The sequence below is a fragment of the Diceros bicornis genome, chromosome 18, assembly GCF_020826845.1.
Source record: "Diceros bicornis minor isolate mBicDic1 chromosome 18, mDicBic1.mat.cur, whole genome shotgun sequence".
NCBI lineage: Eukaryota > Metazoa > Chordata > Mammalia > Perissodactyla > Rhinocerotidae > Diceros > Diceros bicornis.
The window spans coordinates 17999439-18025610 of NC_080757.1; the positions used below are offsets into that span (position 1 = coordinate 17999439).

General features: G+C 38.8%; 1 protein-coding gene and 2 non-coding genes across 8 annotated transcripts in view; all 3 read left to right on the forward strand.

The window, feature by feature from the left end:
- SSH2 (slingshot protein phosphatase 2) overlaps positions 1 to 26172 on the forward strand; it is a 250320-nt gene that overhangs the window by 188484 nt on the left and 35664 nt on the right. For 4 of the 6 annotated variants that reach the window (XM_058560180.1, XM_058560182.1, XM_058560183.1 and 1 more), the window contains 5 exons: positions 3298 to 3362; positions 12444 to 12565; positions 17444 to 17512; positions 18300 to 18365; positions 22149 to 22343. In XM_058560180.1, the coding sequence (XP_058416163.1) occupies positions 3298 to 3362; positions 12444 to 12565; positions 17444 to 17512; positions 18300 to 18365; positions 22149 to 22343 (517 nt within the window). Of the gene's footprint in view, positions 1 to 3297; positions 3363 to 12443; positions 12566 to 17443; positions 17513 to 18299; positions 18366 to 20460; positions 20830 to 22148; positions 22344 to 26172 lie in introns of those variants that run through there. The other 2 variants (XM_058560186.1, XM_058560185.1) reach the window with 1 other exon arrangement.
- On the forward strand, positions 7012 to 7091 carry LOC131417992 (small nucleolar RNA U2-19). The gene has a single exon (XR_009222791.1). It is a non-coding gene; the product is annotated as a small nucleolar RNA U2-19 (small nucleolar RNA).
- Positions 7241 to 7310, forward strand: LOC131417989 (small nucleolar RNA U2-30). The gene has a single exon (XR_009222788.1). It is a non-coding gene; the product is annotated as a small nucleolar RNA U2-30 (small nucleolar RNA).

Here is a 26172-nt window from a genome sequence, read left to right on the forward strand (position 1 = left end):
AGGCAGTGTGAATATAAAAGCGGCTCACAAAGCCAGACCTTCACATAAGCTGAAGCTGCCTTGGCTGAACTTGCAGTAACTGCAAAATGATGGCAGAATTGAGAGCAGATCAAGGGCTTACTATGTTTCATTGCACTTTCTTCTGCATGTTTCTTGAACTAGTTAGAATTTTTTTATCTGGGCTTCGGTTAAAATATCTGAATACGTTTTTGTAATCAAAAAGTGACAATTTGAGTGAATGTCTGCTAACATTTTAAATGGAAAGAGCAAAAAGTCTTTAAAATCAAACTGAAGTCTGAAACTTAGCTACTAGCAATGAAATAGGTGGATATATGTAGGGGAGGGATCTTAATGGTACCAATATATTCCCTCTGCTAGTCTCTGTGAAGAACAGTTTCCCAGTAGAAAATGCCCAGTTTGTTCGTGGCAGTACTTTTCAGTGCTAACAAACCTGAATGTCCGCATACCCAGTTAGCATGAGAAGCCTTACTGGAGGGGTATCGCTCCAGACTTTTCTCTGACCTTCAAATAAGCCAGCTGTAACTTTAGGCCAGTAGTATTTGGAGTGGAGACTTAGGGCTCCTATTTGTCCAGAAATGGTTCTCCTCCAAAAGTTCTCCATCCTGAAAATCCCTTTCCTCAGGTTATTTGTCCTGATACAACAGAAGGAAACTTAAATTTTAAAAAGCCTCAGCTGCTTTATTCAATTGTAACTTGTAACTCTAGTCACTCTTCGTTGTTTATGCCTAACCCTTTGTCTCCCCACACTGGTTCTTTTTTTTTTTAACAGCTTTATTGAGATATAATTCACATATCATATAATTCACCCAATTTACCCATTTAAAATATACATTCAGTGATTTTTTTAGTATATTCACAGAATTGTGAAACCATCATTACAATTTAGTTTTAGAACATTTTCATCACCCCAAAAAGAAATCTAGTACCCATTAGCAGGCACTCCCTATATCCCCCACCCGCCCTCCCAGCCCTAAACAACTACTAATTACTCTCTATCTCTGTAGATTTGCCTCTTCTGGGTGTTCCATATAAATGGAATCATGTAAACAATCTTTTGAAATAGGCTGCTTCCACTTAGCATAATGTTTTCAAGGGTCATTCATGTTATAGTATGTAGCAGTACTTCATTCCTTTTTATGACGGAATAATATTCTAGTGTATGAATATACCCATTTTATTTATCCATTCATCAATTGATAGACATTTGAGTTGTTTCCATTTTTTGGCTATTATGAATAATGCTGCCATGAACATTTGTGTACAAGTTTTTGTGTGGACGTATGTTTTCATTTCTCTTGGTTTTATACCTGTGAGCCCATACTGCTTCTTGCACATGAGACTTAGATTGTGTCTCTGGGTTTGAAATGGATTTGAAATGTTTGGACCTGGCCAAACATAATGACTTTCCTTTTTAATTTGGAAGTTGAAAGATTCTGCGATAATGGAATTGGTCAGAAGGCAGCAGTGAAATGGGAAAAAAAGGCAAGAAAACTATTCTTGAAGACAAGGAAAGGAAAAAAAAAAAAAGGAAAGGCTTTCAGACTTGCTGACCCTTTAGACAAACACACCTGTTTGCCAACCTACTTTTTTTTCTTCCTGCCTCTCTCTACTTCTTGCACATATCAGTGTTTCGTCTCATAATTAACAGCTATGAAGTTACCTGGAGGAAAATTATGTATTTAGATTCCAAGACCAATGTGAGAACAGGTTATACTGGCATCCATGATTATGTGGCTATGTCAGTCACTTTAGACTCTTAAAAAAGGGCTGGACCTGGATGGGCAGGAATGAAGTCTTTTTGTTCTCTGATTGTCATCATTTATGATAACATATTATCTAATTATCTCCTATTAGCCAAAGCCTCAGATATCCTAATATAGAATAGGGACTGTGAGGAAATCTGTAATAGTTTAATACAAAGAAATTTCAACTTAATTTTAATCGAATGTATAAGAACAAGTGAGGATTCAAATAATGGTTGGCTTTTTTTAGCACCTAATAATATGCTCAGTAGAATATATATCCCTTGGGATCCACTATATTTAATAAGTATTCTCCTTTTAATATCAGCCACTAATGTGGAAATGATTTTATTTTATTTTTTATTTATTTATTTTTTTGTGAGTAGATGAGCCCTGTGCTAACATCTGCCAATCCTCCTCTTTTTTTTTGCTGAGGAAGACAGCCCTGGGCTAACATCTGTGCCCATCTTCCTCCACTTTATATGGGACGCCGCCACAGCATGGCCCGCCAAGCAGTGCGTCGGTGCGCGCCCGGGATCCGAACCAGCGAACCCCGGGCCGCCGCAGCGGAGCACGCACACTTAACCGCCTGCGCCACCGGGCCAGCCCCTGATTTTATTTTTTTTTATAATTTTTATTTATTTATTTTTCCCCCCCAAAGCCCCAGTAGATAGTTGTATGTCATAGCTGCACATCCTTCTAGTTGCCGTATGCGACACGCGGCCTCAGCATGGTCGGAGAAGCGGTGCGTCGGTGCACGCCCAGGATCTGAAACCCCAGCCGCCAGCAGCGGAGCACGCGCACTTAACCGCTAAGCCATGGGGCCGGCCCTGGAAATGGTTTTAAACTGTTGAGAGTATTCTAGAGAGAATCTAAAAATCTTCTTAGGTTAAGTGCAAGTGAAGATTACAATTGCAAAAATAGGAATCGCAGGATTCCCTCATTGCTACCTTCAGTGGGCCTGATAGCACAGCCAGTGCTACCTCTGCCCAACAGATTTCACCATTGCTCTCATCAACATCCACCATAGTACAAAGCTGAGATTGGTTTCGAATGCATCTTCCATAGGACAAACACAAAGCAAATTTTAATGTAGTATAAACTAAAAGTGAATGTATGGAGATGCAGTCTGCCATTCTGTCTCTCCGTTTAAAAAAACTCAATAGGGCCGGCCCTGTGGCTTAGCGGTTAAGTGCGCACGCTCCGCTACTGGCCGCCCGGGTTCGGATCCCGGGTGCACACCAATGCACCGCTTCTCCGACCATGCTGAGGCTGCGTCCCGCATACAACAACTAAAAGGATGTGCAGCTATGACATACAACTATCTACTGGGGCTTTGGGGGAAAAATAAATAAATAAAATTATAAAAAAAAAAACTCAATATAATCATGTTAAGACACTCAATTTCTGTGTCTAATTAGAGTCCTTCAGTGAACCAGTTCTTGCTTTTATGCAAATCATTAAAGTAGAAGGAATCCTCTTTGTTGACATTACAATGGAGAATAATTATCCTTTGTTTCATAAATTTTACCAGGTGATCTCCAACAGCATCTCCAAGCAATGTTCATATTACTCCGCCCAGAAGACAACATTAGGCTGGTAAGTTAGTGGTATCATTATAACTCTCATCCTCAAAAGACTAACTAAGATAGCAAACATTAAACAGTCGTTTTTATATCCCAACACAGTACTGGGAACTATGTGGAATAGAAAAGAAGAATAACATGTCCTCATCATCAAAGAGCTTAGAATGTAAATGGGGATATAAGCTAATGTGAAGCAGTGTGAAATAATGTGATGGTTCAAGACTGCTGGTAAGCGCCAATTTATAAGTTATTGACCATAATAGCAATTGAAGCCCAGAAAAAAAAGAGGAAACCTAGGAACTTGACCTAGTTGAGGAACATTTTATGTAGACAGTAGAGCTTGAGCTGGGTCTTGAATGATTATGAGATTTAGATTGGCAGAAAGAAGAAAGACAGTCATTCTAGATGAAGATATGGCTGAAGCAAAAGAACACATAACCAGGAGAGAAAGAGTGAAATGGTCAAGGATTTGTGCTGGTCTCAGTCAGGAGACCTAACTGGGCTTAGGTTTTTACTAATCATATGATGTTGGAAAAGTTATTTAGCCTGTCTGTGCCTGCTTCCTCATCTCCTTTCTACCTCGCACAGTTGAGAGGATCAAATGAACGTGAAAGCATATTGAAGAGTGTAAAATGCTGCCTAAATATGAGGATTATTGTTACTGTGGGGAAGATAAGATACCAGAAAGCAAGGCAGGGAAATAGGGACTTAATGCTCCAAACTAGAGGTCTCAAACTGGCGGCCCATGGGCCAGAGATATGTTTTGTTTGGACCACACGGTATTTTGCTTTTTTAAAAAATCTGAGCCAGAATTTTAAAGTTGGGTGATTTCACATAAAAATCCAGACTTGGGGCTTGTCTTCAAAAATGTAAAATTCTAGCAACACTGGGACCTTATTCTCACATGGCAAAACTTGGCTAGACTTGGAGGGGGGCGGGCATTGGTATGGCATTGGTTCTTAATTGACTGTAATCCCCACATATCCTGTTGTCTCCTGGACACTAAAGCCAGTGTCACCATTTGTCATCATTCCTTCAGTGTTAGTTTTCTTATAGTAGAGCATCTAATAAAAGTAGGAAAACAAAAATGGGATGAGTATGTTTCTTTGTGGAAGCTAATACAGAATAGAGGGGAGGAGGCAGCCATCTTAAATCAGGGAGGCTCGCTGGGTGCTGGGTAGTTATTGCAATAATCCAAGCGTGTGGTGATAAACCCTTCTAGGTTAGGGTGGTAACTTGGAAATTGGGTTTCCACAGACACTTTAAGTTTAAATAGTTGATCTCTACTTTTTGTCTGGGAAGAGAGATAATGAATAGAATATAAGAATGGCTGTGGAAACTATAAGAATGGCTGTGGAAAGTTGATGATTAGGCCTCTCTGAACTCTATGGTAATGACTGATTCTTCATTCACTTAATCATTCTGTGTTTAAATTCTGTCATTTTTTCCCTCGAATGCTGCCTCTGTCACCTTCTTGACATAACCACTAATTTTTGTTGAGAAACTTACTTTGAAATTTAAAGGAATTGAAATAAGAAATCCTTACATAATTGTTTTATATCCTAATCCAAAAGTAACATTATACACTTACATAAATCTTGTCTAAATATTTTGATATACTTCTGTCTTAAACACTACTTTATAAGTGCACAAAGTGGGGTACAGTTGTTACAGTATTAATATTCTAAAGCAGTGATACTCAAAACTTAAGAGTACATCAGAATCACCTGCAGAGCTTTGTTAAACTGCCATTTGCTGGACTCCACCTACAGAGTTTGATTTGGGGACAGGGAGGCAGTGATAATTTGCATTTTTAACAAGTTTCCAAGTGACGCTGATATTGCTGGTCCAGGAGTCACACTTTGAGAACAACTCTTTTAAAACCTGTAATAACAGTCACTTGTGCATACTAGATGTCCAATAGATATTTGTTGATAGTTTCCAAAAGTTGTGTGGTTTGGTAGAGTTAAAGCTGAGGTCTAGCATCACTCACTTTATCTTTTTCTCATTGATAACCTTCTGGAGTTTGGATTGCACTTCTAAATGTTGAAATAATTTATTTTTTATTTTTTTTATTATGATTTTTTTTTTGTGAGGAAGACTGGCTCTGAGCTAACATCTATTGCCAATCCTCCTCCTTTTTTTCCCCCAAAGCCCCAGTAGATAGTTGTATGTCATAGTTGCACATCCTTCTAGTTGCTGTATGTGGGACGCGGCCTCAGCATGGCCGAAGAAGCAGTGCGTCGGTGCGCACCCAGGATCCGAACCCGGGCCACCAGTAGCAGAGCGTGCGCACTTAACCGCCAAGCCACAGGGCCGGCCCGAAATAATTTTAACCACAGGAGACTTGGGAGAGCATTAAAGAAGCAGTTAGCAAGGCAGAGTTGGCAATTAAATTTTGTCTTTCCCTGCTAAAATATGCAGTTTCAGCTGCTTTACATTTATAAAATATAAATTCAGAAAATGTAACTGAAGCCTCTGAATTAATTCAGAGTTCAAATGACAAGCCATTTTACAGTTGTTTTGAATAGTTACAAACACATAGTCATTATGTTTCAGATTATTGAGTGAGTCATCTTCAAGAAAATGAGTGAATACATTGTGTGACTTTGGACAAATTAGCACTTTTCTAACTGAAAGGAGCATTTGTAGACTCAAAGCAAAGCCTTTTGTTTTGAGTTAAATTTGGAATGCTAAAACTCTCATCCTGGGGCTTGTGCATAAGGTTAAAAGTTTGATAGTCATCTGAAAGTCTTGCCTTTATTTTTTCAGTAACTCAACAACAAATAAAGGCACCAAATCCCACATTTTGCTTTAGCATTGAAAATAGGACTAAACCAATTTTTCCTCCAGGGAGGCTCTACATTCCAAATACAGTGTCAAGCATTAACTTTAGTACTTTGGAAGAACATAGCTGATAAAATGAAGACAGTGATTTTTATAGTACTCTTGCACATTATCAGAGACCCATTTAATAAAAAATAGACTGGAAAATTAAGAACTTTCCTGACATTTGAAGTAATTTCATCTGATATACTTAACTAGAGCTGAGGAGCTGATGAGGTACAAAGAGGTGTTTTTGAGTACTTCTCAGGAGAGTTTAAGAAAATAAGTTGTTTTCTGTTTTTTATAGCTCATTGATTTTTTTTCCCAAAAAAAATGGGTTTATTTTTTCTAAATATAAATAAGGTTTTTTTAAATCAGACAATACAGAAAGATATAAAGAAGAAAGTAAAAATCATTTTGTAGCCTATATTCTGAGAAAACCATTCTTCGCAATTTGGATAAGTATACTTCCAGTCGTGTGTGTGTGTGTGTGTGTGTGTGTGTGTGTGTTATATGTGTGTGTGTATAAGAATATGTAGCAGATTCTCTGAGATCTACTCTTATTGAAGTAGATCAATGATGAAAATAGCCGAATCTTGAAATATAATGATGTACACTTGAAATTTATAGTTATGAATCAATGTTACCTTAATAAAAAATTGAAAATTAAAATACATACTTTCTCATAGAAAAATAAAATCATAATCAGTTATACTAAATAAATTGTAAATGTGGCTTAAGTTATTTAAGAAAATTTTATTAATAATATGTATCCATCTATGTCTAAAACTTGCTTAAAGTTTATTAAATATGCATGTAGTAAATTGAGCATTTAATTTAAAAAAAGAAAATAGCTAAATCTGAGTATCAGAAGACCTTTCAGTCTTCCTGATGCGTGATCTCTGTAGTTCTGAAAAGCAAAAGTATAAAGTAATGTAAAACAATGAGGGCGTTGGGGGGAGGTTATATGCGTGTCTTCATAAAGGTGACAGTGGATAACTGAGGACTTGCTGATGGGTGAATGAGATGGAGGGGATGTGTGTATATGAAAGCCTAATCAGTTCAGAGCAATGATCGAAAGATTTTACTACTGACCTTTATATCTATGACGGTTTCTACACTTGATCTGAGCTCAGAATTGAAAGGAAAAAACAAGAGTATGCCAGAAAGAGCACTTTTTCCCCGAAACTGAGATAAAAATATAAATGCTGCTTTATAATGTGCTTTCTTCACACTTTATCATGGATATCTTTCCATGTCAGTAAATAAATCTATTTTTAATGGCTACACAGAATATACTTCATAGATTTTTTTAATTTAAGAATTTCATAGAGGGCCAGCCCCGTGGCTTGACGGTTAAGTGTGCGCGCTCCGCTACTGGCGGCCCGGGTTCGGATGCCGGGCGCGCACCGACGCACCGCTTCTCCAGCCATGCTGGGGCCACGTCCCACATGCAGCAACTAGAAGGGTGTGCAGCTATGACATACAGCTATCTACTGGGGCTTTGGGGGAAAAATAAATAAAATTATAAAAAAAAAAAAAAGAATTTCATAGAGATAGATTTTAAAAAATACAATCCAGAGACTCTCTCAAGCTCTATTTCTTTTGAAGACAGTGTTCTAGTGTCACATCTGAAGTCTATTTTAATTTTAGGTATTGACTGTGCTTTGTTCTTTTGGCTAGAATTTAATATTTACATACTTTTGAAACCTTTCTGATGTATTGGGTGAGCTGCCTGTCTAGACATTGAGACTTTATAATGTGGCTTCGCTGAGAATAAACATTGCATGCAGGGGCATGATGTAAGACTCTTGGTGAAAAGGAATTAAAGGCAAAGGTGCAGTGTAAGTTTAAGGAGGAGTATTTCCTGATGTTGGATGATGCTGAGGAAAGAAGTTGTTGTATCAGATGGTGTTTGTGAATTGCGTGTAATCAGATTAAGCATTTAAATTAGTTACTGAGGGAGGTTTTCACATCATTCTTTGATAGATGAGCTTTGAAAACAGGTTGGGTTCTTATCTCTCAGAAGTAAAGCAGAGGCAGGAGATGGCTTCTGAGACCTACCTCAGTCTTAGGATTGCTGGATCCAGTTCACTTGAAACTTGTAATAGGATTCCAAATGTAGGCAATAAATGGACTTTCTTGGAATCATTTTCTCAGTTGCAATTGCTGCTGAGTTTTAAGATCCAAAATATTGTTTTGTTTGGACAATTAGAATAAACTTCAGTAGTATCCTTTTCAATGACAACTTTAGTTAGTTAATCACGTGCATCTAAATCATTGTCTTATTTCAGTTATCCATTCCATGTAAGTTCTGGAGACTGAGGAAACATTGGAATTGCTGCCAATTCCAATATTAGGATATTATGTACAAACTGCCATTTTAAATTAGATTTCTCTGACTGGCTTGATGAATTAAATTAGATTATTAGATTTTGTGAATTTTCCCCCCAACAGAGGAATATGCAGTGAACCTCAAACCAGGGTGGGTGTTAGGTTTTTCTTTATGCTGTGGCTCTTCAAATTTTGTTTAGGGGCCGGCCCGGTGGCGCAGTGGTTAAGTGCATGCACTCTGCTTCAGCGGCCCGGGGTTTGCAGGTTCAGATCCAGGGTGCGGACATACGCACTGCTTATCAAGCCATGCTGTGGCAGGCGTCCTACATGTAAAGTAGAGGAAGATGGGCACAGATGTTAGCCCAGGGCCAGTCTACCCCAGCAAAAAGAGAATTGGCAACAGATGTTAGCTCAGGGCTAATCTTCCTCACCAAAAAAAAAAAAAATTTATCTCATCCTTTTAATTAATAGGTGTTGAATTAATGTCATGGCTCCTGACCCCCTGATTAAAGCTCCACTTCCCTTTAGTAAGAATTTAGTAATTACTGTAGGTACTATCTAGAAGTCCGTGATCAAATCCCAAGACCTCTAAATGCTGTTCTTCCATCTAAGAAGCTTAAATTGAATGAATCTCTGATGCGCATGTTACTCAAGCCTAAGTCAGTGTGAGATGACTGGGGCCTTTCCCATTAGGTTTGGGATCTCCTATTATGATTAGGTTAAGCAAGGGAGGGCCAAACATTTGAAATGCTCTTGATTTTATAAATAAATAAACAAACACCTCACTTTTTAAAAAGAGACAACTCATGTTTGCACTGAATATCACAAAGAAACTCTCGCTGCCCACCTGCTAATTTGGCCTGATAACTTGTATGATAGGTAATATTTATGGAGGTTATTTTTTTTCCTTTTATCAGCTTCAGCTTTGCCAGTCACTTGCCACTGGTTGGTGTAGAAGTTGTGGATAAATTATCAGAAGCACAGTTCGGTTGTTCCCATGCCATTTGTTTTTGAGGCTTGCCAGAAATTCTCAGAGCCTTGACAGAGGATAAAAGAGCTTCTAATGTATTCAGGAAACTGAACAGTTAGCTCAGAGCTTGCCAAGGCAAGCCCAAGTTTAGATATGTAATAACATCTGAGATCTTGTTTATAAGAAATTCTAGTTTACCTACACCAGGTTTCTGGTTAGTTTAATATTTTGTGGAGTGTTTCTAGAATCAGAGAGTCAGTGCTGCCTCCCAGTCCTCCTCATGTGCATCTACTACTATCCATAGCTCTAGGTATATAATGCTCACTTAGTCCCAGACCACTAGGACTAAACCTTCATCCATTAAATATTAGTTCCTCTTAGCTTCTTACAAGTGAATTTGATTTGAAATGCTCTATTACTTCATGGAACATAAAGTCACAGTACAGCTCTCTACATTGTGTACTTGGAATCAGATTAGTGGGCATCACGTTTTTGTTGTATCAACTCTTATTAGAAACAAGCTTTAATGTGGCCACTTCTGCTGTTCATGCTTCCCAGCTTTTCTTAGGAGTATCAGAATAGAGACAAAAAGATAGCCATGGGTAGGGGCCGGCCCGGTGGCGCAAGCGGTTAAGTGCGCGCGCTCCGCTGCGGCGGCCCGGGGTTCGCTGGTTCGGATCCCGGGCGCGCACCGACGCACTGCTTGGTAAGCCATGCTGTGGCGGCGTCCCATATAAAGTGGAGGAAGATAGGCACCGATGTTAGCCCAGGGCCGTCTTCCTCAGCAAAAAAAGAGGAGGATTGGCGGATGTTAGCTCAGGGCTGATCTCCTCACAAAAAAAAAAAAAAAAAAAATAGCCATGGGCGTCTCACCTCTGCCTTGCTAAATGGGTCATTTGAGCTGTGTAACTGTCTCTTTTTCTCTTTGCCTGGTCACTTTTGGAATAGTGACAGAGTTAAGGGGAAGGAGACTTCAAGAAAAGGAGCACTGAAAGAATTGCAAATAGAAATTTCTGTCAAATTTCTGACATGTCTTGAGCCAGAACTGTTTCTCTTCTGAGATAGAGGATAGGAAGTATTTTATACAGGGGAAATTGCCTCCAGTGCACATTTTCCTGGCTTTTTATTAACAGATAAAAAGAAGAGTAGATTAGACTTGACACTTGGTGAGGGCAGGGACCATATCTCTGTCTTCCACCATTGAATCCTCAGCACTTGAGCTCTGATTGTATGCATGCTAGATGTATAGTAAATATTTGAATGAATGTTGACTGGAAGCCATTTTATTTTATTTTATTTTTAAAGTTTAGAAAGTATCTTTTTGAACTTCTTATAAAGAAAATTCCCAAACATATAAAGTACAAAATATATCCTAATTAACCCATTATCCAATTTTAATAACCATCAACATTTCGCCAGATTTCTTTCATGTATCCCCCCTTTTTTTCTTTCTTTGTTGGAACATTTTTTTAAATCACTATATTGAGGTATAGTTGACATACAAAAAGTTATGCATATTTAATATATACAACTTGATGAGTTTGGAGATAAGTATATACCCATGAAACCATCACCACAATCTATGGCATAAACATATCCATCGCCTCCAAAAGTTTCCTCTAATTCTATTTATTATTATTATTAATATTATTATTATTATTATCATAGGAACACTTAACATAAGATCTACCCTCTTAGCAAATTTTTTTAATAGACTTTATTTTTTAGAGCAATTTTAGGTTCACAGCAAGACTGAACAGAAGATAGAGATCTCCCATATACCCTCTATCCCTGCTCATGCATAGCCTCCCCAACTATCATCATCCTCCCCCAGAGTTCTACATTTGTTACAATTGATGCACCTACATTGTTTACCTTATGGTTCACTCTTGATGTTATATGTTCTATGAGTTTTGACAAATGTATAATGATATCTATCATTCTGGTATCACACAGAGTTGTTTCACTGCCCTGAAAATCCTTTGTGCCTCCCCTAACTCTTGGCAACTACTGATCCTTTTATTGACTCTATAGTTTTGTCTTTTCTAGAATGTCATATAGTTGGAATCACAGTATCTAGCCTCTTCAGATCGGCTTCTTTCACTCCGTAATTTGCATTTAAGATTCCTCCATGTCTTTTCATGGCTTGATAGCTTATTTCTTTTTAGTGCTGAATAATATTCCGTTGGCTGGATGTACCATAGTTTATCCATGTACCTACTGCAGGACACCTTGGTTGCTTCCCATTGTTGGAATATTTTAAAGTAAAACGTGGACGCCATGTCATTTTACTCTAGATACTTAAGAAAAAGGCATAACCACAATGCCATTATCACACTAACAGTAAATCTTTAATATCATCTAAGACCCTGTCCATGTTCAAATTTTCCAAAGGCCCTTTAAAAATATCAGAAATAAGCAATAAATAAAAACTTTTTGACAAAAAATAATGTAAGCTTCGGAAAAAGCAATTTCTTTAATTATCATTGAAATTAAAGAAGAAAATCTTGCAGTGTATAATCTTTGTAACAGTTCAGTAGTTTGCTTCATGTTATAATTGTTTGTGGGACTTGCATCCGTGAGTCTGATGCTCATATTCATACCTCATACCTCACATTTCCCTTCTTCGATCTTTAGAACATGCCCTGGTAATTGATATTATTATAGATTATGCTAATAGCAAACATTTATTGAGCATTTACTGTATGCCAAGCATTGTGCTTTACATGCCTTATGATTCCTACAACCCCATGGGATAGGTATTACTATGTCTTCCTCCAATTAATTTAGTAACTTACTGAAGGTTTTATAGTTAATACGTGAGCTGGGATTTGAATTTAGGTGTCCTAACTGCTGGTTCTGCTGTCTCCCTGAGTATGCTTTAAGATTCTGTTGTAAAAAGGGTGAATGATCTAAAATTGACCTTCAAATTTCTAAGTTTCTCTGTTGTCTGTTAACCTCCAGGCTGTAAGACTAGAAAGTACTTACCAGAATCGAACACGCTATATGGTAGTGGTTTCAACTAATGGTAGACAAGACACTGAAGAAAGCATCGTCCTGGGAATGGATTTCTCCTCTAATGACAGGTATGGTACCACAGAAGGGAGATTGAGAAAACTCCTTTTTAAATAACCTATTCCAGTTGCCTTTTGAGTTATCACAAAAACATCTTATGCAGTTCTACTCTTAAAATTCAGTGCATAAAACTAGAGAACACAAAAAGTATCTTAGCCGCACAGTCTTGAGAGATGAAAATGATTAGTGAATGTCTTTGGGGGTGTGTTCCTAATTTACCGTTATTCCTTACCCTCTTCTCATATTTAGATGGTAATGCTATAAAGCAAATGGTTTAAACTTGTATCTCCCGGCGGGGAAAAGCTGCCTTTTCTTTACAGTCCACTTTATTTTAAGTGGTAATAATTCGCTTTGGTGATTCTAGGGCCCACACCCTGTGATAGTGCATCAGTGGGTCCTGTGCTCAAAAAGAGCCCACTTTAACTTCAAGCTCTTATATTTATTCATGGCCTTATACCTTGCTTTTACCAAATGTTATGCTTCCTTTTTTCTTCTTCTGAGTTAAAAATGGGGGGAAAATGATTCTTTAAACTCAAAAAAGAACCCTTGATACTCATGCATTTTTGGCTTTAGTGGCATTTTACATCCTATAATTAAAGATATCATACATCACACAGGACGTGGTGTTTTTGTATGTCTGAGGTTTGTTGCTTTCCTTTTTTTATTTTCCCACTTTTTCTGGAGAAACCTTGAGAAGACTGTGGAATGTGGCTGCTAAGCAGATCTTTGCACTCTAGATAATAAGCCTCAGGAAATCCTGCCAGATGTCTCAAAGCGTCGACTTCCTGGTTCAGGACTAGAATGGAACTGGGGAGTAGCTAGGGGTGTGACCCAAGCCTGGGAGAATTTAGCCACAAAGAAAAGAGGAGACTGGGAGTTATTCTAATTGTCCTGATGTTGGGAGGAAAAAAATCACGTCACTAGAGAGTTTCACAAACTAGTGTTTACCTGAGCTTGGACGTAGCAGTCAAGCTGAAAATGATTTGTGGGTTCACAAGGATCACAAGGCCAGAGTTGTTACCTTGTATACCACTTAAAGCCTTTAATTGTATGCTCTGAAATTACACAGGCTTGTAAACCACATTTAGGAAGCTTTTTCTCCTGCATGGTTTTAACCTCTGGTGTTAGCTTAGCAACAGACCTTTCAGTAAACATTTATCCTATAAGAGCATCTACCTTGCCTACGTATATTAGTATTTTAAGACCTCTGATTTGGGTCTTTATCTCTCTAGATCTATACCACCCAGTACGGTAGCCACTAACCACATTGTGACTGTTTAAATAAATTAATATTAAATAAAATTAAAATTTCATCTCCTCAGTCACATTTCAAGTACTCTAGCTAGATGTGGCTAGTGCCTACCATATTGGACAGTACCTGTGTAGAACATTTATGTCATTGCAGAAAGTTCGCTTGGACAGCACTGCTCTAAATCGTACATCTTTTGTTTGGTTCTCCCTATTCCTCTCTTGGAAACCCCATAAAACCGGAACTGGGGCTGCGTGGAAACTTCACTTGAGAGAGAAGGCAGCAACTTCAGATTCTCCTGACCCAGAGTGTGAGAAATCAGATGTCTAATCTTATCTCTTTCACTTTGTCCTAAACGTTCCCAGAAATCATAAAGGTTAATAAGAGTGCCCAGTAATTTACCCTCAGTGAATTGCGTCTATCTTCAGTAATAGTCCTGCTGGAATCATCTGACTAACAAAAGGAAATTTTAGTTTATGGAAGACAAAATGTGATATGAAAAGCTATAAAACTAGTTTGTGGTCTGTTTGGGAAACTTGATGTTGTGAATTCCCGTACATCCTCTGTTTGAATGAGCAACTTGGACAGTAAGAGAAATGCTGCCCACTTTAGAATACTGGTGCTCAGGTAATCTAATATTATTTCTATCTCAATTGCTGTTGAAGAAATTTGCATCATTCTGTATCTGAGAATATAAAAAGTTAATGTTTCAAAACCGTATTAAACTAAAGTAGAACTCAGATTGTTTATGACATACTCTTCCCAACTAGTTCTCAAGATATGTTACAGCCAATTCATTTATCTTATTTACAAATTCTTTGAATATTGTGTTATGTTTTAAGTAATAAAAATTTTAATGTACAGTGTAACCTTTGTTTCCAAATTACACTGGACATATTTCAAGTTATAAAATAATAGAGCTTTATGATGTTGTTTGATAATTTTTCTTTGTACCCCCAACACCTTGAAATGTCTGATAAATATAGGCACTCACTGAATATTTGTTGAATGGGATGAGTATCTATCAAAATAAATGCCTATACTTTAATGGACAAAAATCTCATGAGACTCAGGGTAAACTGGATAAAAATACTGGCTGTGCCTAATTCAGGCCTCTCTTGCCTGTTGTGTGAAAAAGCTACTTCTTAGTGTAAAAAACCATTCTGACCTGAATACAAGATGAAAAGGTGATGTTTAGATCCTACATATCATTGTCGCTTGTCCAAAGTTTAACTGGTGTCTGGTCACAAGCTCATAGATCACACTCTTTTGGACCTTTTGTATCTTCTGTAGTTACTTAATTTCTAGATTTGTCACTAGGCTATCAATCCTTCATATTTATACCCAAATTATACTTGTTGCTAGGAACCTGACTAAGCACTCCCTAAAAAAAAAACTACTCTAAAAATAACCCCACTCCACCTTGGGAACCCATTTTCAAAACAAGTTCTCCTTGCACTCACCTCATCTACGCAACAAAAATAGTGTTGGAGCTATCTTCCTCCCTCCCAGACTCTAGCATGATAACTGCATCTGGAGTTCAGGCCCAGAGTTCCAGTGTGTGTAAACTGTTCAGTCTTGACTTGTATCTCCTGAATTCTGGAATCACTAGTGGAGTGTTGAGTAACACAGGCCAGCAAGTGCCATGCAAAGTATTAAGACACAGCCCAACTAGGGAATGGCCTTCATTAGCCCTGCAGTGACTCCAGTGAAAGCTTGGTATTCCTCATGTTGTTTTTAATGCATTTTCATGATGTGCTACACCCCCTGCAATCACTTTCAGTTATATTAGAACACCCACTACAGATTCATATTCAACATGTGTTTTACATGACAATATATTCATATATATTGTTTCATCTAAATATTTTAAATTTGTATGATAACCCTATGAGGGTAGGTTTTGTTACTTGCATTTTAAAATGAAGAAGTTAAGGCTGGGAGAGGTTAAATAACTTATCAAAAAGAACTGAAATACTGGGGCCAGCTCGGTGGCATAGTGGTTAAATTTGCGCGCTCTGCTTCGGAGGCCCGGGGTTCGCAGGTTCCATCCCGGGCACGGACCTGACGCACTGCTTGTCAAGCCATGCTGTGGCGGCGTCCCATATAAAGTAGAGGAAGATGGGCACAGATGTTAGCCCAGGGCCAAGCTTCCTCAGCAAAAAGAGGAGGATTGGCAATGGATGTTAGCTCAGGGCTTATCTTCCTCACAAAAAGAAATGAAAGGAAAAGAATGGAAATACTAAGGAAGTCAAATTCAGATCTTTTGACATAGTATAACTGCTCAATAAGTGGTAGTTATTATTATGTTTTAGGCACCTTTGTACCATTTTTTCATGTAACTAATTTAATCTTCTGGAGCACAAAGCAATTACATAAATTGTCTAAAATTGTACAGTCAGTGTCAGAACCCTGGTTGCAGAGCCCATCTGCCTCCAGAACCTCTGCTCTTAACCGTATACTTCACTGTTCCCTCCCATGTCCAGGGTTCTTTCTACTATGCCATGCTGCTTTTCCTGATATATTGGCAGGTAGAGAGTGTAGGAGTCTTTGGGAGACTGGTTGTAGAGGAAAAACAGTTTATGGCAGCCTTGAGGAGAGAAAGTGGCAGAGGTCTGGGTAGATTACAGTTGTCCAGAGAAGTAGTATGATAGAGACACAACTGGGAGTCCATGGCTTCCTGTCCCAACTGAGAGCTTCCTGTTCCATTAACTTAGAACTAGTTTCCTCCCTAGGCTAGTGTGTGATTTAAGTAGTATTTTAATATACCATCCTAGGGCAACCCTTTTGTTGGTTGTTTACATTCCTATTCACTCTACGTTTCAGCAGTGCTAGTTCAGTGCACAGTCACCAAACACTGTTTTATTTATTTCAGTTGTGTTGTGTCTATTTTGTTTCTAACTTGATCACAAGCCATTAACAATTACTTTTTTACATATTGTAATTTCCTTTCCCTTTTAGACTAGTGAGTGTGTTCTGGTGTTTAATAAATCTGTGTAAACCTCAGAATTAGAATTGAGCAAATCACGTATTCAGAGGTCTTCAATATGGGCCGCCCCGTGGCTTAGCGGTTAAGTGCGCGCGCTCCGCTGCTGGCGGCCCGGGTTCGGATCCCGGGCGAGCACCGACGCACCGCTTCTCCGGCCATGCTGAGGCCGCGTCCCACATACAGCAACTAGAATGGATGTGCAACTACGACATACAACTATCTACCGGGGCTTTGGGGGAAAAATAAATAAATAAAATCTTTAAAAAAAAAAAAAAAAGAGGTCTTCAATAACCAACAGTAGTTCTTGGAATTAGAAATAATTCTTGGAGTTGAATTGAGTGCTGTGACCTTGGCCTGAGACCTGCCAGTCTCAAGTCAGCAGCTTAGACAGTGGCCGTTGGCAATACAGGGAACTCAGTCAATAAGTTTTCTTTGTTAAATATATGAGGACCTGACTAACCACCTGTTTAGAACAGCTCTTGAGCACATACGTTGGATTGGATACTAATATGACAGAAATTTGTACACCCTAACACTTATGCCAAAATTTAGAGCTTAGGGGCTTATCCTTTGTGTTGAAAGAGTTAATAAACAAAGAACTGCTTCCTAGAATAACAGGGAGTAACTTATGAACTATTTCTTGTCTTACAGTAGCACTTGTACCATGGGCTTAGTCCTGCCTCTCTGGAGTGACACCCTAATTCATTTGGATGGTGATGGGTAAGAGCTTTCCCTTTTTATTCTCCTACAGAAAGCCAAGGGGTGGGGTTCCATCTTAGTGCCCATTCATTCAGCTGAATGGGAGGCCCAGTGTGCCCAACTGAACTGTCATGTCACCAGCTCAATGAGTCCTTTTAAACTCCTGTTTTGTAAAGTAGAGTAAAAATATAACTTGCCAGAGCCTCTCACTTTTGTTCTTCTAGGCCGACTATGGTAAGAATCCCAACAAAGAAGAACTAGTTTGTTGGCTCACTCTTTAATCTGAGCATGTGGGACTGTTGCAATGCTCTCCCAGAGGATGATATGTTCTGTTTCAAATAACCTCTTGCTGCCTCTGCCAGCTGTCAGCCTACAGTGTAACCCCTTTCCTGTGCCAGTTCCTTCCAGTGACCCTCCACCCCCACCTCCTGGTGTTTTTAGAATGTGTCCCCAAGAGACCAAGATGTTTGCTCCAGTTTATACAACCAGGGTCAGATTTACTAAGAACCCAAAAGACTTCCAAATAGAAATATACAGCAGAACAGTTTGTCCGTAGCTACAGCTGGGAAACTGTATGTAATTCCCTAACTCCAATGTGAGAATCGATTCATTTTGCTTGGTAGATAAAATCAGACAATTTGTTGAAGCTTTTTAGTCAAGTCCTATACTCTAGTTAACTTCTACATAAAGTGCCTGATGATTCCTTCTACTGAGCGAACCGTTGCTAGCCTGGGAAACAACCTTGAAAACTCATAACTGAAATAACCTCTCATTTGTGAATTTTTGTCTCCTTCTCTTTTTTCCTTAGTGGGTTCAGTGTATCAACAGATAACAGAGTTCACATATTCAAACCTGTATCTGTGCAGGCAATGTGGTAAGAGGATTTTGAATATCTCTATGAAATTTTTTAAATATGTTATTCGAGCAATATTTTTTGAAAAGTAGTATTTGAAATGGTACAATTCTCTATGAAAATGCTGTATGATCTGTTTATGTGTATAGGATTTTGGGTGATCTGTTTGTGTGGCCATCATAGTTAAAGATGACCTAGAAGTTCAATTTTCTTTCTTTTTTTTTTTTTTTAAAGATTTTATTTATTTTTTCCCCCCAAAGCCCCAGTAGATAGTTGTATGTCATAGCTGCACATCCTTCTAGTTGCTGTATGTGGGACGCGGCCTCAGCATGGCCAGAGAAGCGGTGTATCGGTGCGCACCTGGGATCTGAACCCCGGGCCGCCAGCAGCGGAGCGCGAGCACCCAACCGCTAAGCCACAGGGCCGGCCCTCAATTTTCAAATTATCACAATGGAAGACCCTTGAGCATTGGTGAACAAGTGAAATTTGTTCACAGACTCTGGAAGATACTTAATGGATCAGATTGCCAGTTGGAATTGAGTTTTATAGGGAGACATTGACTAAGTTAGTAGCAGTCTAGAGACGAGTCTAGAACATCACACTACCGCTATGCATTAGCTTTCAATTTCTTAAGGTAGTCAGAGATAGCATAGATAAAGTTACAGTATAGATGGATAAGTTTCCATTTAAGTTGCTGGCAACTGTCTGCATTATGCAAATAAAGCCCAGAAAAAACATTGTAGTTGTTAATAACCATCAGCTGGTGTACTGACACTTTTGAGTTACTTACCATATGTGTCAGGCATTATGCCTAGTGCTTTACATGAGTTACAGCTAATCGTGACACAGCTCCCCAAAGTAGTATTATTAGCTCCTTATTATGAATGGGAAAACTGAAGTTTTGGAGAGGTTACATAACTGGCCTAAGAGTATCTCTTAATTTAAACAGACTAGATTCTTATTCTCTTGTTCTAGATTATCTAGAAAAATGATCTACTATAACCAGAGCATGATGTGACTCTAAGATTCAGAGTCCATCCCCCAGTCAGAGATTTGAATTTGAGTTCCTCATTCAGTTGCCTGTTCTGTAAAGGAAGTCCCCATGAGGAGCAGAAAGGACAGAATGCAAGCCTACCAAGAAATAAAGAAGCCTGAAAAGGACTCCAGGGAGATAATTTACTCCTGAATAACAGGATTGATAGGCTTGAGGTGGGTGGGGTCCTAAAACAGAGTCAACCAAACAATTAACAGTCTTATCGTTTAGTGCAGAGTAATTGAGGTAGGACAGAGTTTCAAGTCATGTGTTTCAGACCAGATTTTTAGATTTAGGGCATATTTCACAGATAAATTTCTCATGGAAAACTTATGACCTCCTTTGACTAAGGCTCAGTTAAAGGCAACTGATATATCTATTCTCAGGTGCCAAGTAAAACTGAACTGCATAAGTCCCATAAATGACAGTGTTTTCAGTTATATATTGGGGAGGAGTACAAAGCAGTCTCAATTCTTAAGACACTGAAGATTCTAGTAATAACCTTAGTTCAAGCTTTGATGTTCTAAAGTAGACTGACTAGTCCTAGCTCTGTTGGCTTATTGCAGAATAAACTTTATTTGGTGTGCCACATGGGGAGTTGTGAACTGAATGTCACAGAAAAAAAAAAATAGATGATGTATGGATCAAAGCAGGATTTAGACCAGGTGTTTCCTTCACAGGAAGGTGGTTACTGCAGCCTCCCACTCCTGTTTGCAGCTGAAGTATCTGAGGTGGCTAAGCCTGGAGTATATTTTAGGGCACTTGCACCAGAAGCTTGTGGCATATACTTTTGAAGCATGTGTTTCCCGGATGAAGAAAACATGCATTGAATATCCTGTACATTGCCCTTAGCTGGCCTTTACCTTTGAATCTGTGTAGTGAACCTGAAATTCACTGAGAATTCTCTGAGAATTTGACTGACTTCTCTGAGAATGTGGCTTACTTTGAGTAACAGAAAGTATTTTAAAAGATTCTGCAAGTTTGTTTTTAAGGAAAAATTTGTTTCCCTAATAAAAATGGACTGGCATGGTTTTTTCCCTTATCAAATTGGTAATGATTTTATTTTTTAATTTACATCATACGGGGTTGACAAGGACTCAAGGAACAGATGTTGTCATGTACTATTGGTGGGAGAATAAACTGGAATAACCTTTCTGGAGAGTGATTTGCCAATATGCTTTATCATTTTGCATGCCCTTTGACCTAGTACTTCTACTTCTAAGAATTTATCCTAAGGTAATAATCATGGTGTATGCAAAGATTTTAACTATAAGAATGTTTGTGGGCCGGCCGGTGGCTTAGCGGTTAAGTGCGCACGCTCCGCTGATGGCGGCCCGGGTTCGGATCCCGGGCGCGCACCGACACACCGCTTCTCCGGCCATGCTGAGGCCGCGTCCCACATACAGCAACTAGAAGGATGTGCAGCTCTGACATACAACTATCTACTGGGGCTTTGGGCGGGGGGGATGTTTGTCAGTGATCTAATAATGGCAAAAAAATGGAAAACAATTCAAATGAAAAATAGGAATCATTTAAATTGGGGTACATCCATATTACTAAATATTATACATCCATTACAAATTATCTGGTTGAAGAATATTTATTGACTTGGAAAGATGTTGATGAGATGTAAAGTAAAAGAGCAAGTTAAAACAGTACGCACAACATGGTCATATCTTTATTATAGGTCTATGCATAGACAAGACTGGAAAGATCTATACTAAAACCTCAACAGTGATTATTTCTGGGTGGTCAGATTATAGGATATTTCTGCCTTTTACCTGAGGTCCTTAAATTTTCTAAAGTGAGCATGGATCACTTTTGTTATGAGAGAAAAAAATAAGGCATTTTTAAGAAAAAGATGTAAATGGATTGGCCACAGAATTCTCATACTGTCCTTTTCCCTTAGGAGAGAGACATTAGTTTATAACCAATAGGGCATTTTATTCAACAGATACTCACTGTGCTCCACCTTTGAATTAGGTATTCTTTTAGGCACTGATACATCAGTCAACAAAATGTAGAAAGATCCCTGCTCTTGTGTAACTAACTCCCTAGCATTTCTGGCTTTAGCTTTTCCAAAGTACGTAACCAAAAAGGTACTTTTCAGTTTTGTTTACCCTCCTTGGGTTCCTGAGTTCAGAGTCAGAGATTTAATTAGTCTCAGAATAACCAAAGCTGTTCTTAGAAAGTAGCTCACGTATATGAATAAATGGTTTAAAGAGACTGGGAGACTAAGGCAGCAAGAATGATAGACGTCATTAGATCAGTACTTCCTGGACATTGAAGGACATGTCCTCAAGGCTTAGGGACATCTATCTGTGTGATCTTTGTGGAGCCTCTAAGAGTCATAGGGGATGTATGCTGTAACATGATTCTGTGCCAAAGGAAACAAATCTTTATATAGTAAACAGTTGAGATCCTTAGTTCTCTAGTGATATAGCATAGCCACAGCATGGTTCCAACTATAGAACCGTGAGATCCATAGGTACCTGGACCTATTTTTCATTGGTGGGTTGTCAGTTCTCCTGCTCTCCTCTACCCCCCATTGTAATGATGTATCATATCTTTCAGCAAGAAATGTCTAGTCGATTGCTATGAATACATAATATAGTATAATCAGAATCAGAGAATTTTGAATTCCAGGGAGTAGATTCTCCAGAGGCCATATTCAGGATTTAAAAATTAGAAGAGTGTGAGGTGCACGTGGATTATTGGCCTTTTGGTACCCCCACAGTTCTACAGTGCTCATTTCCCGGCATATCTTTCAGGTCTGCATTACAGAGTTTACACAAGGCTTGTGAAGTGGCCAGAATGCATAACTATTACCCAGGAAGCCTATTTCTCACCTGGGTGAGTTATTACGAGAGCCATATCAACTCAGATCAATCCTCAGTCAATGAATGGAATGCTATGCAGGATGTGCAGTCCCACCGGCCTGACTCTCCAGCTCTCTTCACAGACATGTAAGTCAGTTTGCTGAGGATCGTGGAAGCCCTCTTTGTTGTGTCCTAGGGGATCGTAAACAGCATATTCCTCTGTAATCTCTCCTCTTGGGGAATTAATTTTACCAGTGATATTAGTCGTTGTCTATATGACACATCTACCACACCAAGAACCCTGTTCTGTCTGTTGTCTGCAAAGGCCTGAAGAGTTTCACTCCTGGGCACAGTGAAGTCTTCCGTAGTTGAGAACTGCAATACCATAAAATCTCATTAATTCAGATTCCACTAATTTGAAATTTGACTTTAAAGGGGTTAGGCCGAAGTCTGCATTTGCATTATCCGTGAAAGAAGTATTTGGTAAGCAAGTTAATGACATAGAGAAGCTTTTAGAGCGATGTTTATAATACTTAAGAAAATAAGATGTTTCTAGTCAGTCTAAAAGAAGGTTGTTACACTAATTTTAAACTGATTTCTCTTCAACATTTTTTTACTATTTTATAATTTGTCTTACTCAGCCCACCTTTACCTTGTTAAGTCTTTGTCAGTAAGATTTTATTAAATCTCCCTAGTGTACTGTGAGTTGGATAAAGGCCTAAGGTGGAGCTGATGTTTATTTCCTTTTTGGGTCTATGTGTTGAAACTTAGGTGACTATTTTGGAAACTTTTTTCACCCTTAGTTCCTGCTTTGGAAATTAATCAGCATGTTTGTTTTTCTCTGAATCGATTTTTCTGCAATTCCCTGGTATTCTACAGCTGGGAAAGAAGAGTGGCTACTTACTATCTGACCTTACGTACCTTCACCTTCGGAGTCCTAAAGTCCAAAACAGTTCATGATTTTTTTTTAAAAAGCCTTAATTTATGATGACGGATGGAAACTAGACTTTTGGTGGTGAACAAAATGTAGTGTATACAGAAGTCGAATTATAATGATGTTCACTGGAAATCTATACAATCTTATAAACCAATGTTACCTCAATTAAAAAAAAGGCTTAATTTAGATAATAGTGTAATAAATGCTTTTTACTAGAAAAGGTGTAATTTCCAAGAATTCTGTGAATGGAATAGTCAAAAAGGCAGTAGAAGCTTTTTGCATAGGTTGTTATTGGTTCTAGGACCAATTGGTACTGGTAGTTCTAGTCCTTTCAAGATCCTACAGTAACTAAAAAGATAAGGATTAGTCTGGCTTTCAGAATCTTGGGAAATGTTATTGATTTCATGCTTTACAGCTGGTTGATGGGTATCAGAGGAATGGATATATCATCTAGCTCAAAAATGGACATTCTGAACCAGACTTACATGAGCGAGAGAAAACCCGTCTCATTTTTTAAAAATTTTGTTAGATAAAATTTGGAAATTACAGCCAAAAGAAAAGAGAAAATGAAATTGTCCACAATCGCTCTATATCCCCAACGAAAAAGAAATGTAAAATGTAATCCCTGGCACATGGTAGAGGCTCATCAAATGTTAGTTCTTAGTATGTACAATATAACCCAAATTTTCAGGTATATTTAATAAACAAATGTCTGTTCATAGAAAAAGAGTCTGAAAGCTGTAGGTCAGAGTATTAATGATTATCTCTGATAGAGAGATTTTCAGTGATTTTTATTTTCTTTGTGTTTTTTTGTATTTTCCAAGTTTTTCTCTAGTGAAATCAAGGGAGAAAGTATGTTTGTGTTGTAATGCCTTTTCTGTTACCTCCTCTTTACTAAGTTGACTAGAAAAGCCTAAAAAAGAATGCTAAGAATAGGGAAAGAATGTGTGCTAAAATGGACTTAAGTGCTCTATTGTGAATAAAGTTTATATTTTGAAATCCAAAGAAGAGGGAGAAGGGAACATATATGTATGATGCCTCTGGTGTGTGTCAAATGCTGTGCCAAGCACTTCATACGTGGTATTTCATTTTATCATCATAAGAACTTCATGAGGCAGATATTATTACTGTCCTCATTTTATAGAAAAAGAAACAGAGACTCAGAGAAGGGAAGGAATTTGTTCAAGGTCACACCACTGGTAAGTAGCAGGGCTGGGATTAAAACCCGGATGTGTCTGCTCTCAAACCACTCTGCCTCAAACCAGTGTGAAGGATTGGGAGGAAGATTGCTCAACTAGGGAATCTAACCCATGCACACAGGTGGTAAAATTTGGTTTTACCATTATTTCTTTTTTTTTTTTTTTTTTTGGTGAGGAGATCAGCCCTGTGCTAACATCCGCCAATCCTCCTCTTTTTTTGCCGACGAAGATGGCCCTGGGCTAACATCCGTGCCCATCCTCCTCCACTTTATATGGACGCCGCCACAGCATGGCTTGCCAAAGCAGTGCGTCAGTGCGTGCCCGGGATCCGAACCAGTGAACCCCGGGCCGCCGCAGCCGAGCACGCGCACCCAACCGCTTGCGCCACCGGGCCGGCCCCACCATTATTTCTTTTTAACAGAAGACTGAAATGTATCACTTTCTACCATTAGCTATCTTTCTATACATTACCAAATGTATAACTTTCTGCCATAACCCTAGGCATGGTTAAGAATTTTAGTCCTAGTCAAGACAGGGATGCCTTGGCTGATTGACAGGGAAATGTCACAGGTATTAGCTGTGTTCTGCAGGGGTATGAGAAACTAAGAGCCCAAGCAGTGGGGAGCCCCAAGGTTGTGGGCTGAGAGCATCCATCTTTAGAGATTACTGAAACTATTTTTGCAGCCAGTGATAAAGCTGTAGGCAGCAAGGGCAGGCAGGATGCCTGAAGGCTTAGTCAATTTCCATCTCCAAATAAGGAGGTACAGAGCAGATACCTTTCTTGAGTAGGTAGGAGGGAAAGATGAGACAGAAAGTGCTGTCTGCCTCACTCAAATTCTGCATAATATGAAATAATGCTTTAGAGAGAAGCATCCAGTTACACTGGACCAATACTTTTCTAGTAAGTGGATAGTCGGCTTCCTAGTTTGATTTCATGTTCAAGTTCCAAGGGTAATTTTATTTTTAAGAGAGTCGGAAGACTAAAGGAAGCAACATAATCCTGCAGGTAGAGTGTTAGGCTAGGCTGAGAGTTCTAGTTCTCCTGCCAGTGTATGTGATCATTGACATGTCATTTAACCTTTCATCTGTTTATTTCCTATATCTGTAAAATGGGGATAACAATTTCACAGAGTTACTGTGAGAGCTTTTGTGAAAAAGAAAGCATTTTGGATGGAAGTATACCCTGAGTAGTTCATCCTTGAGACCCATTTTGGAAGAGAATTTGCCTCATCGAAGAAGACAGAAATCACTCTTCCCTTTTTCCTGTTTTCGATTAGCGTTAGGTGGCATTTTAAGCTATAGAAGACTCAGTTCCATGGTGGGTCACACCACTGGTCTACCCAGCTTAGTATTCTCGCTCAGCAATTGGTACTAATTGGTACTCGGATACTTGATGGGAAAGTATGAATATGGTCATTCATTAAATTATTTCACTCACTGTAGCCTGTTTGTTTTTGCTTCTTCACGGATCTATATACATGGATATATTTTAGGGCTTTTAGACATGTACAACCTCTTCAAGTAATAATTTCTACATGTTTACATTCTATACATTCTGAAAAGAAACTTTGTAAAAATAATTTTCTTTTTATCACACCTCCAGAAGATAAATTTTAGGGTAATGGAGAGGAGGCCTGCCAATTTGGAAACATAATCAAATGGCACATTCATTAACTTAGTCAAATTTCTGCCTGAGAAAAATCACCGGGCTGGCCCCGTGGCTTGGCGGTTAAGTGCGCGCGCTCCGCTGCTGGCGGCCCGGGTTCAGGTCCCGGGTGCGCACCGACGCACCGTTTCTCTGGCCATGCTGAGGCCGCATCCCACATACAGCAACTAGAAG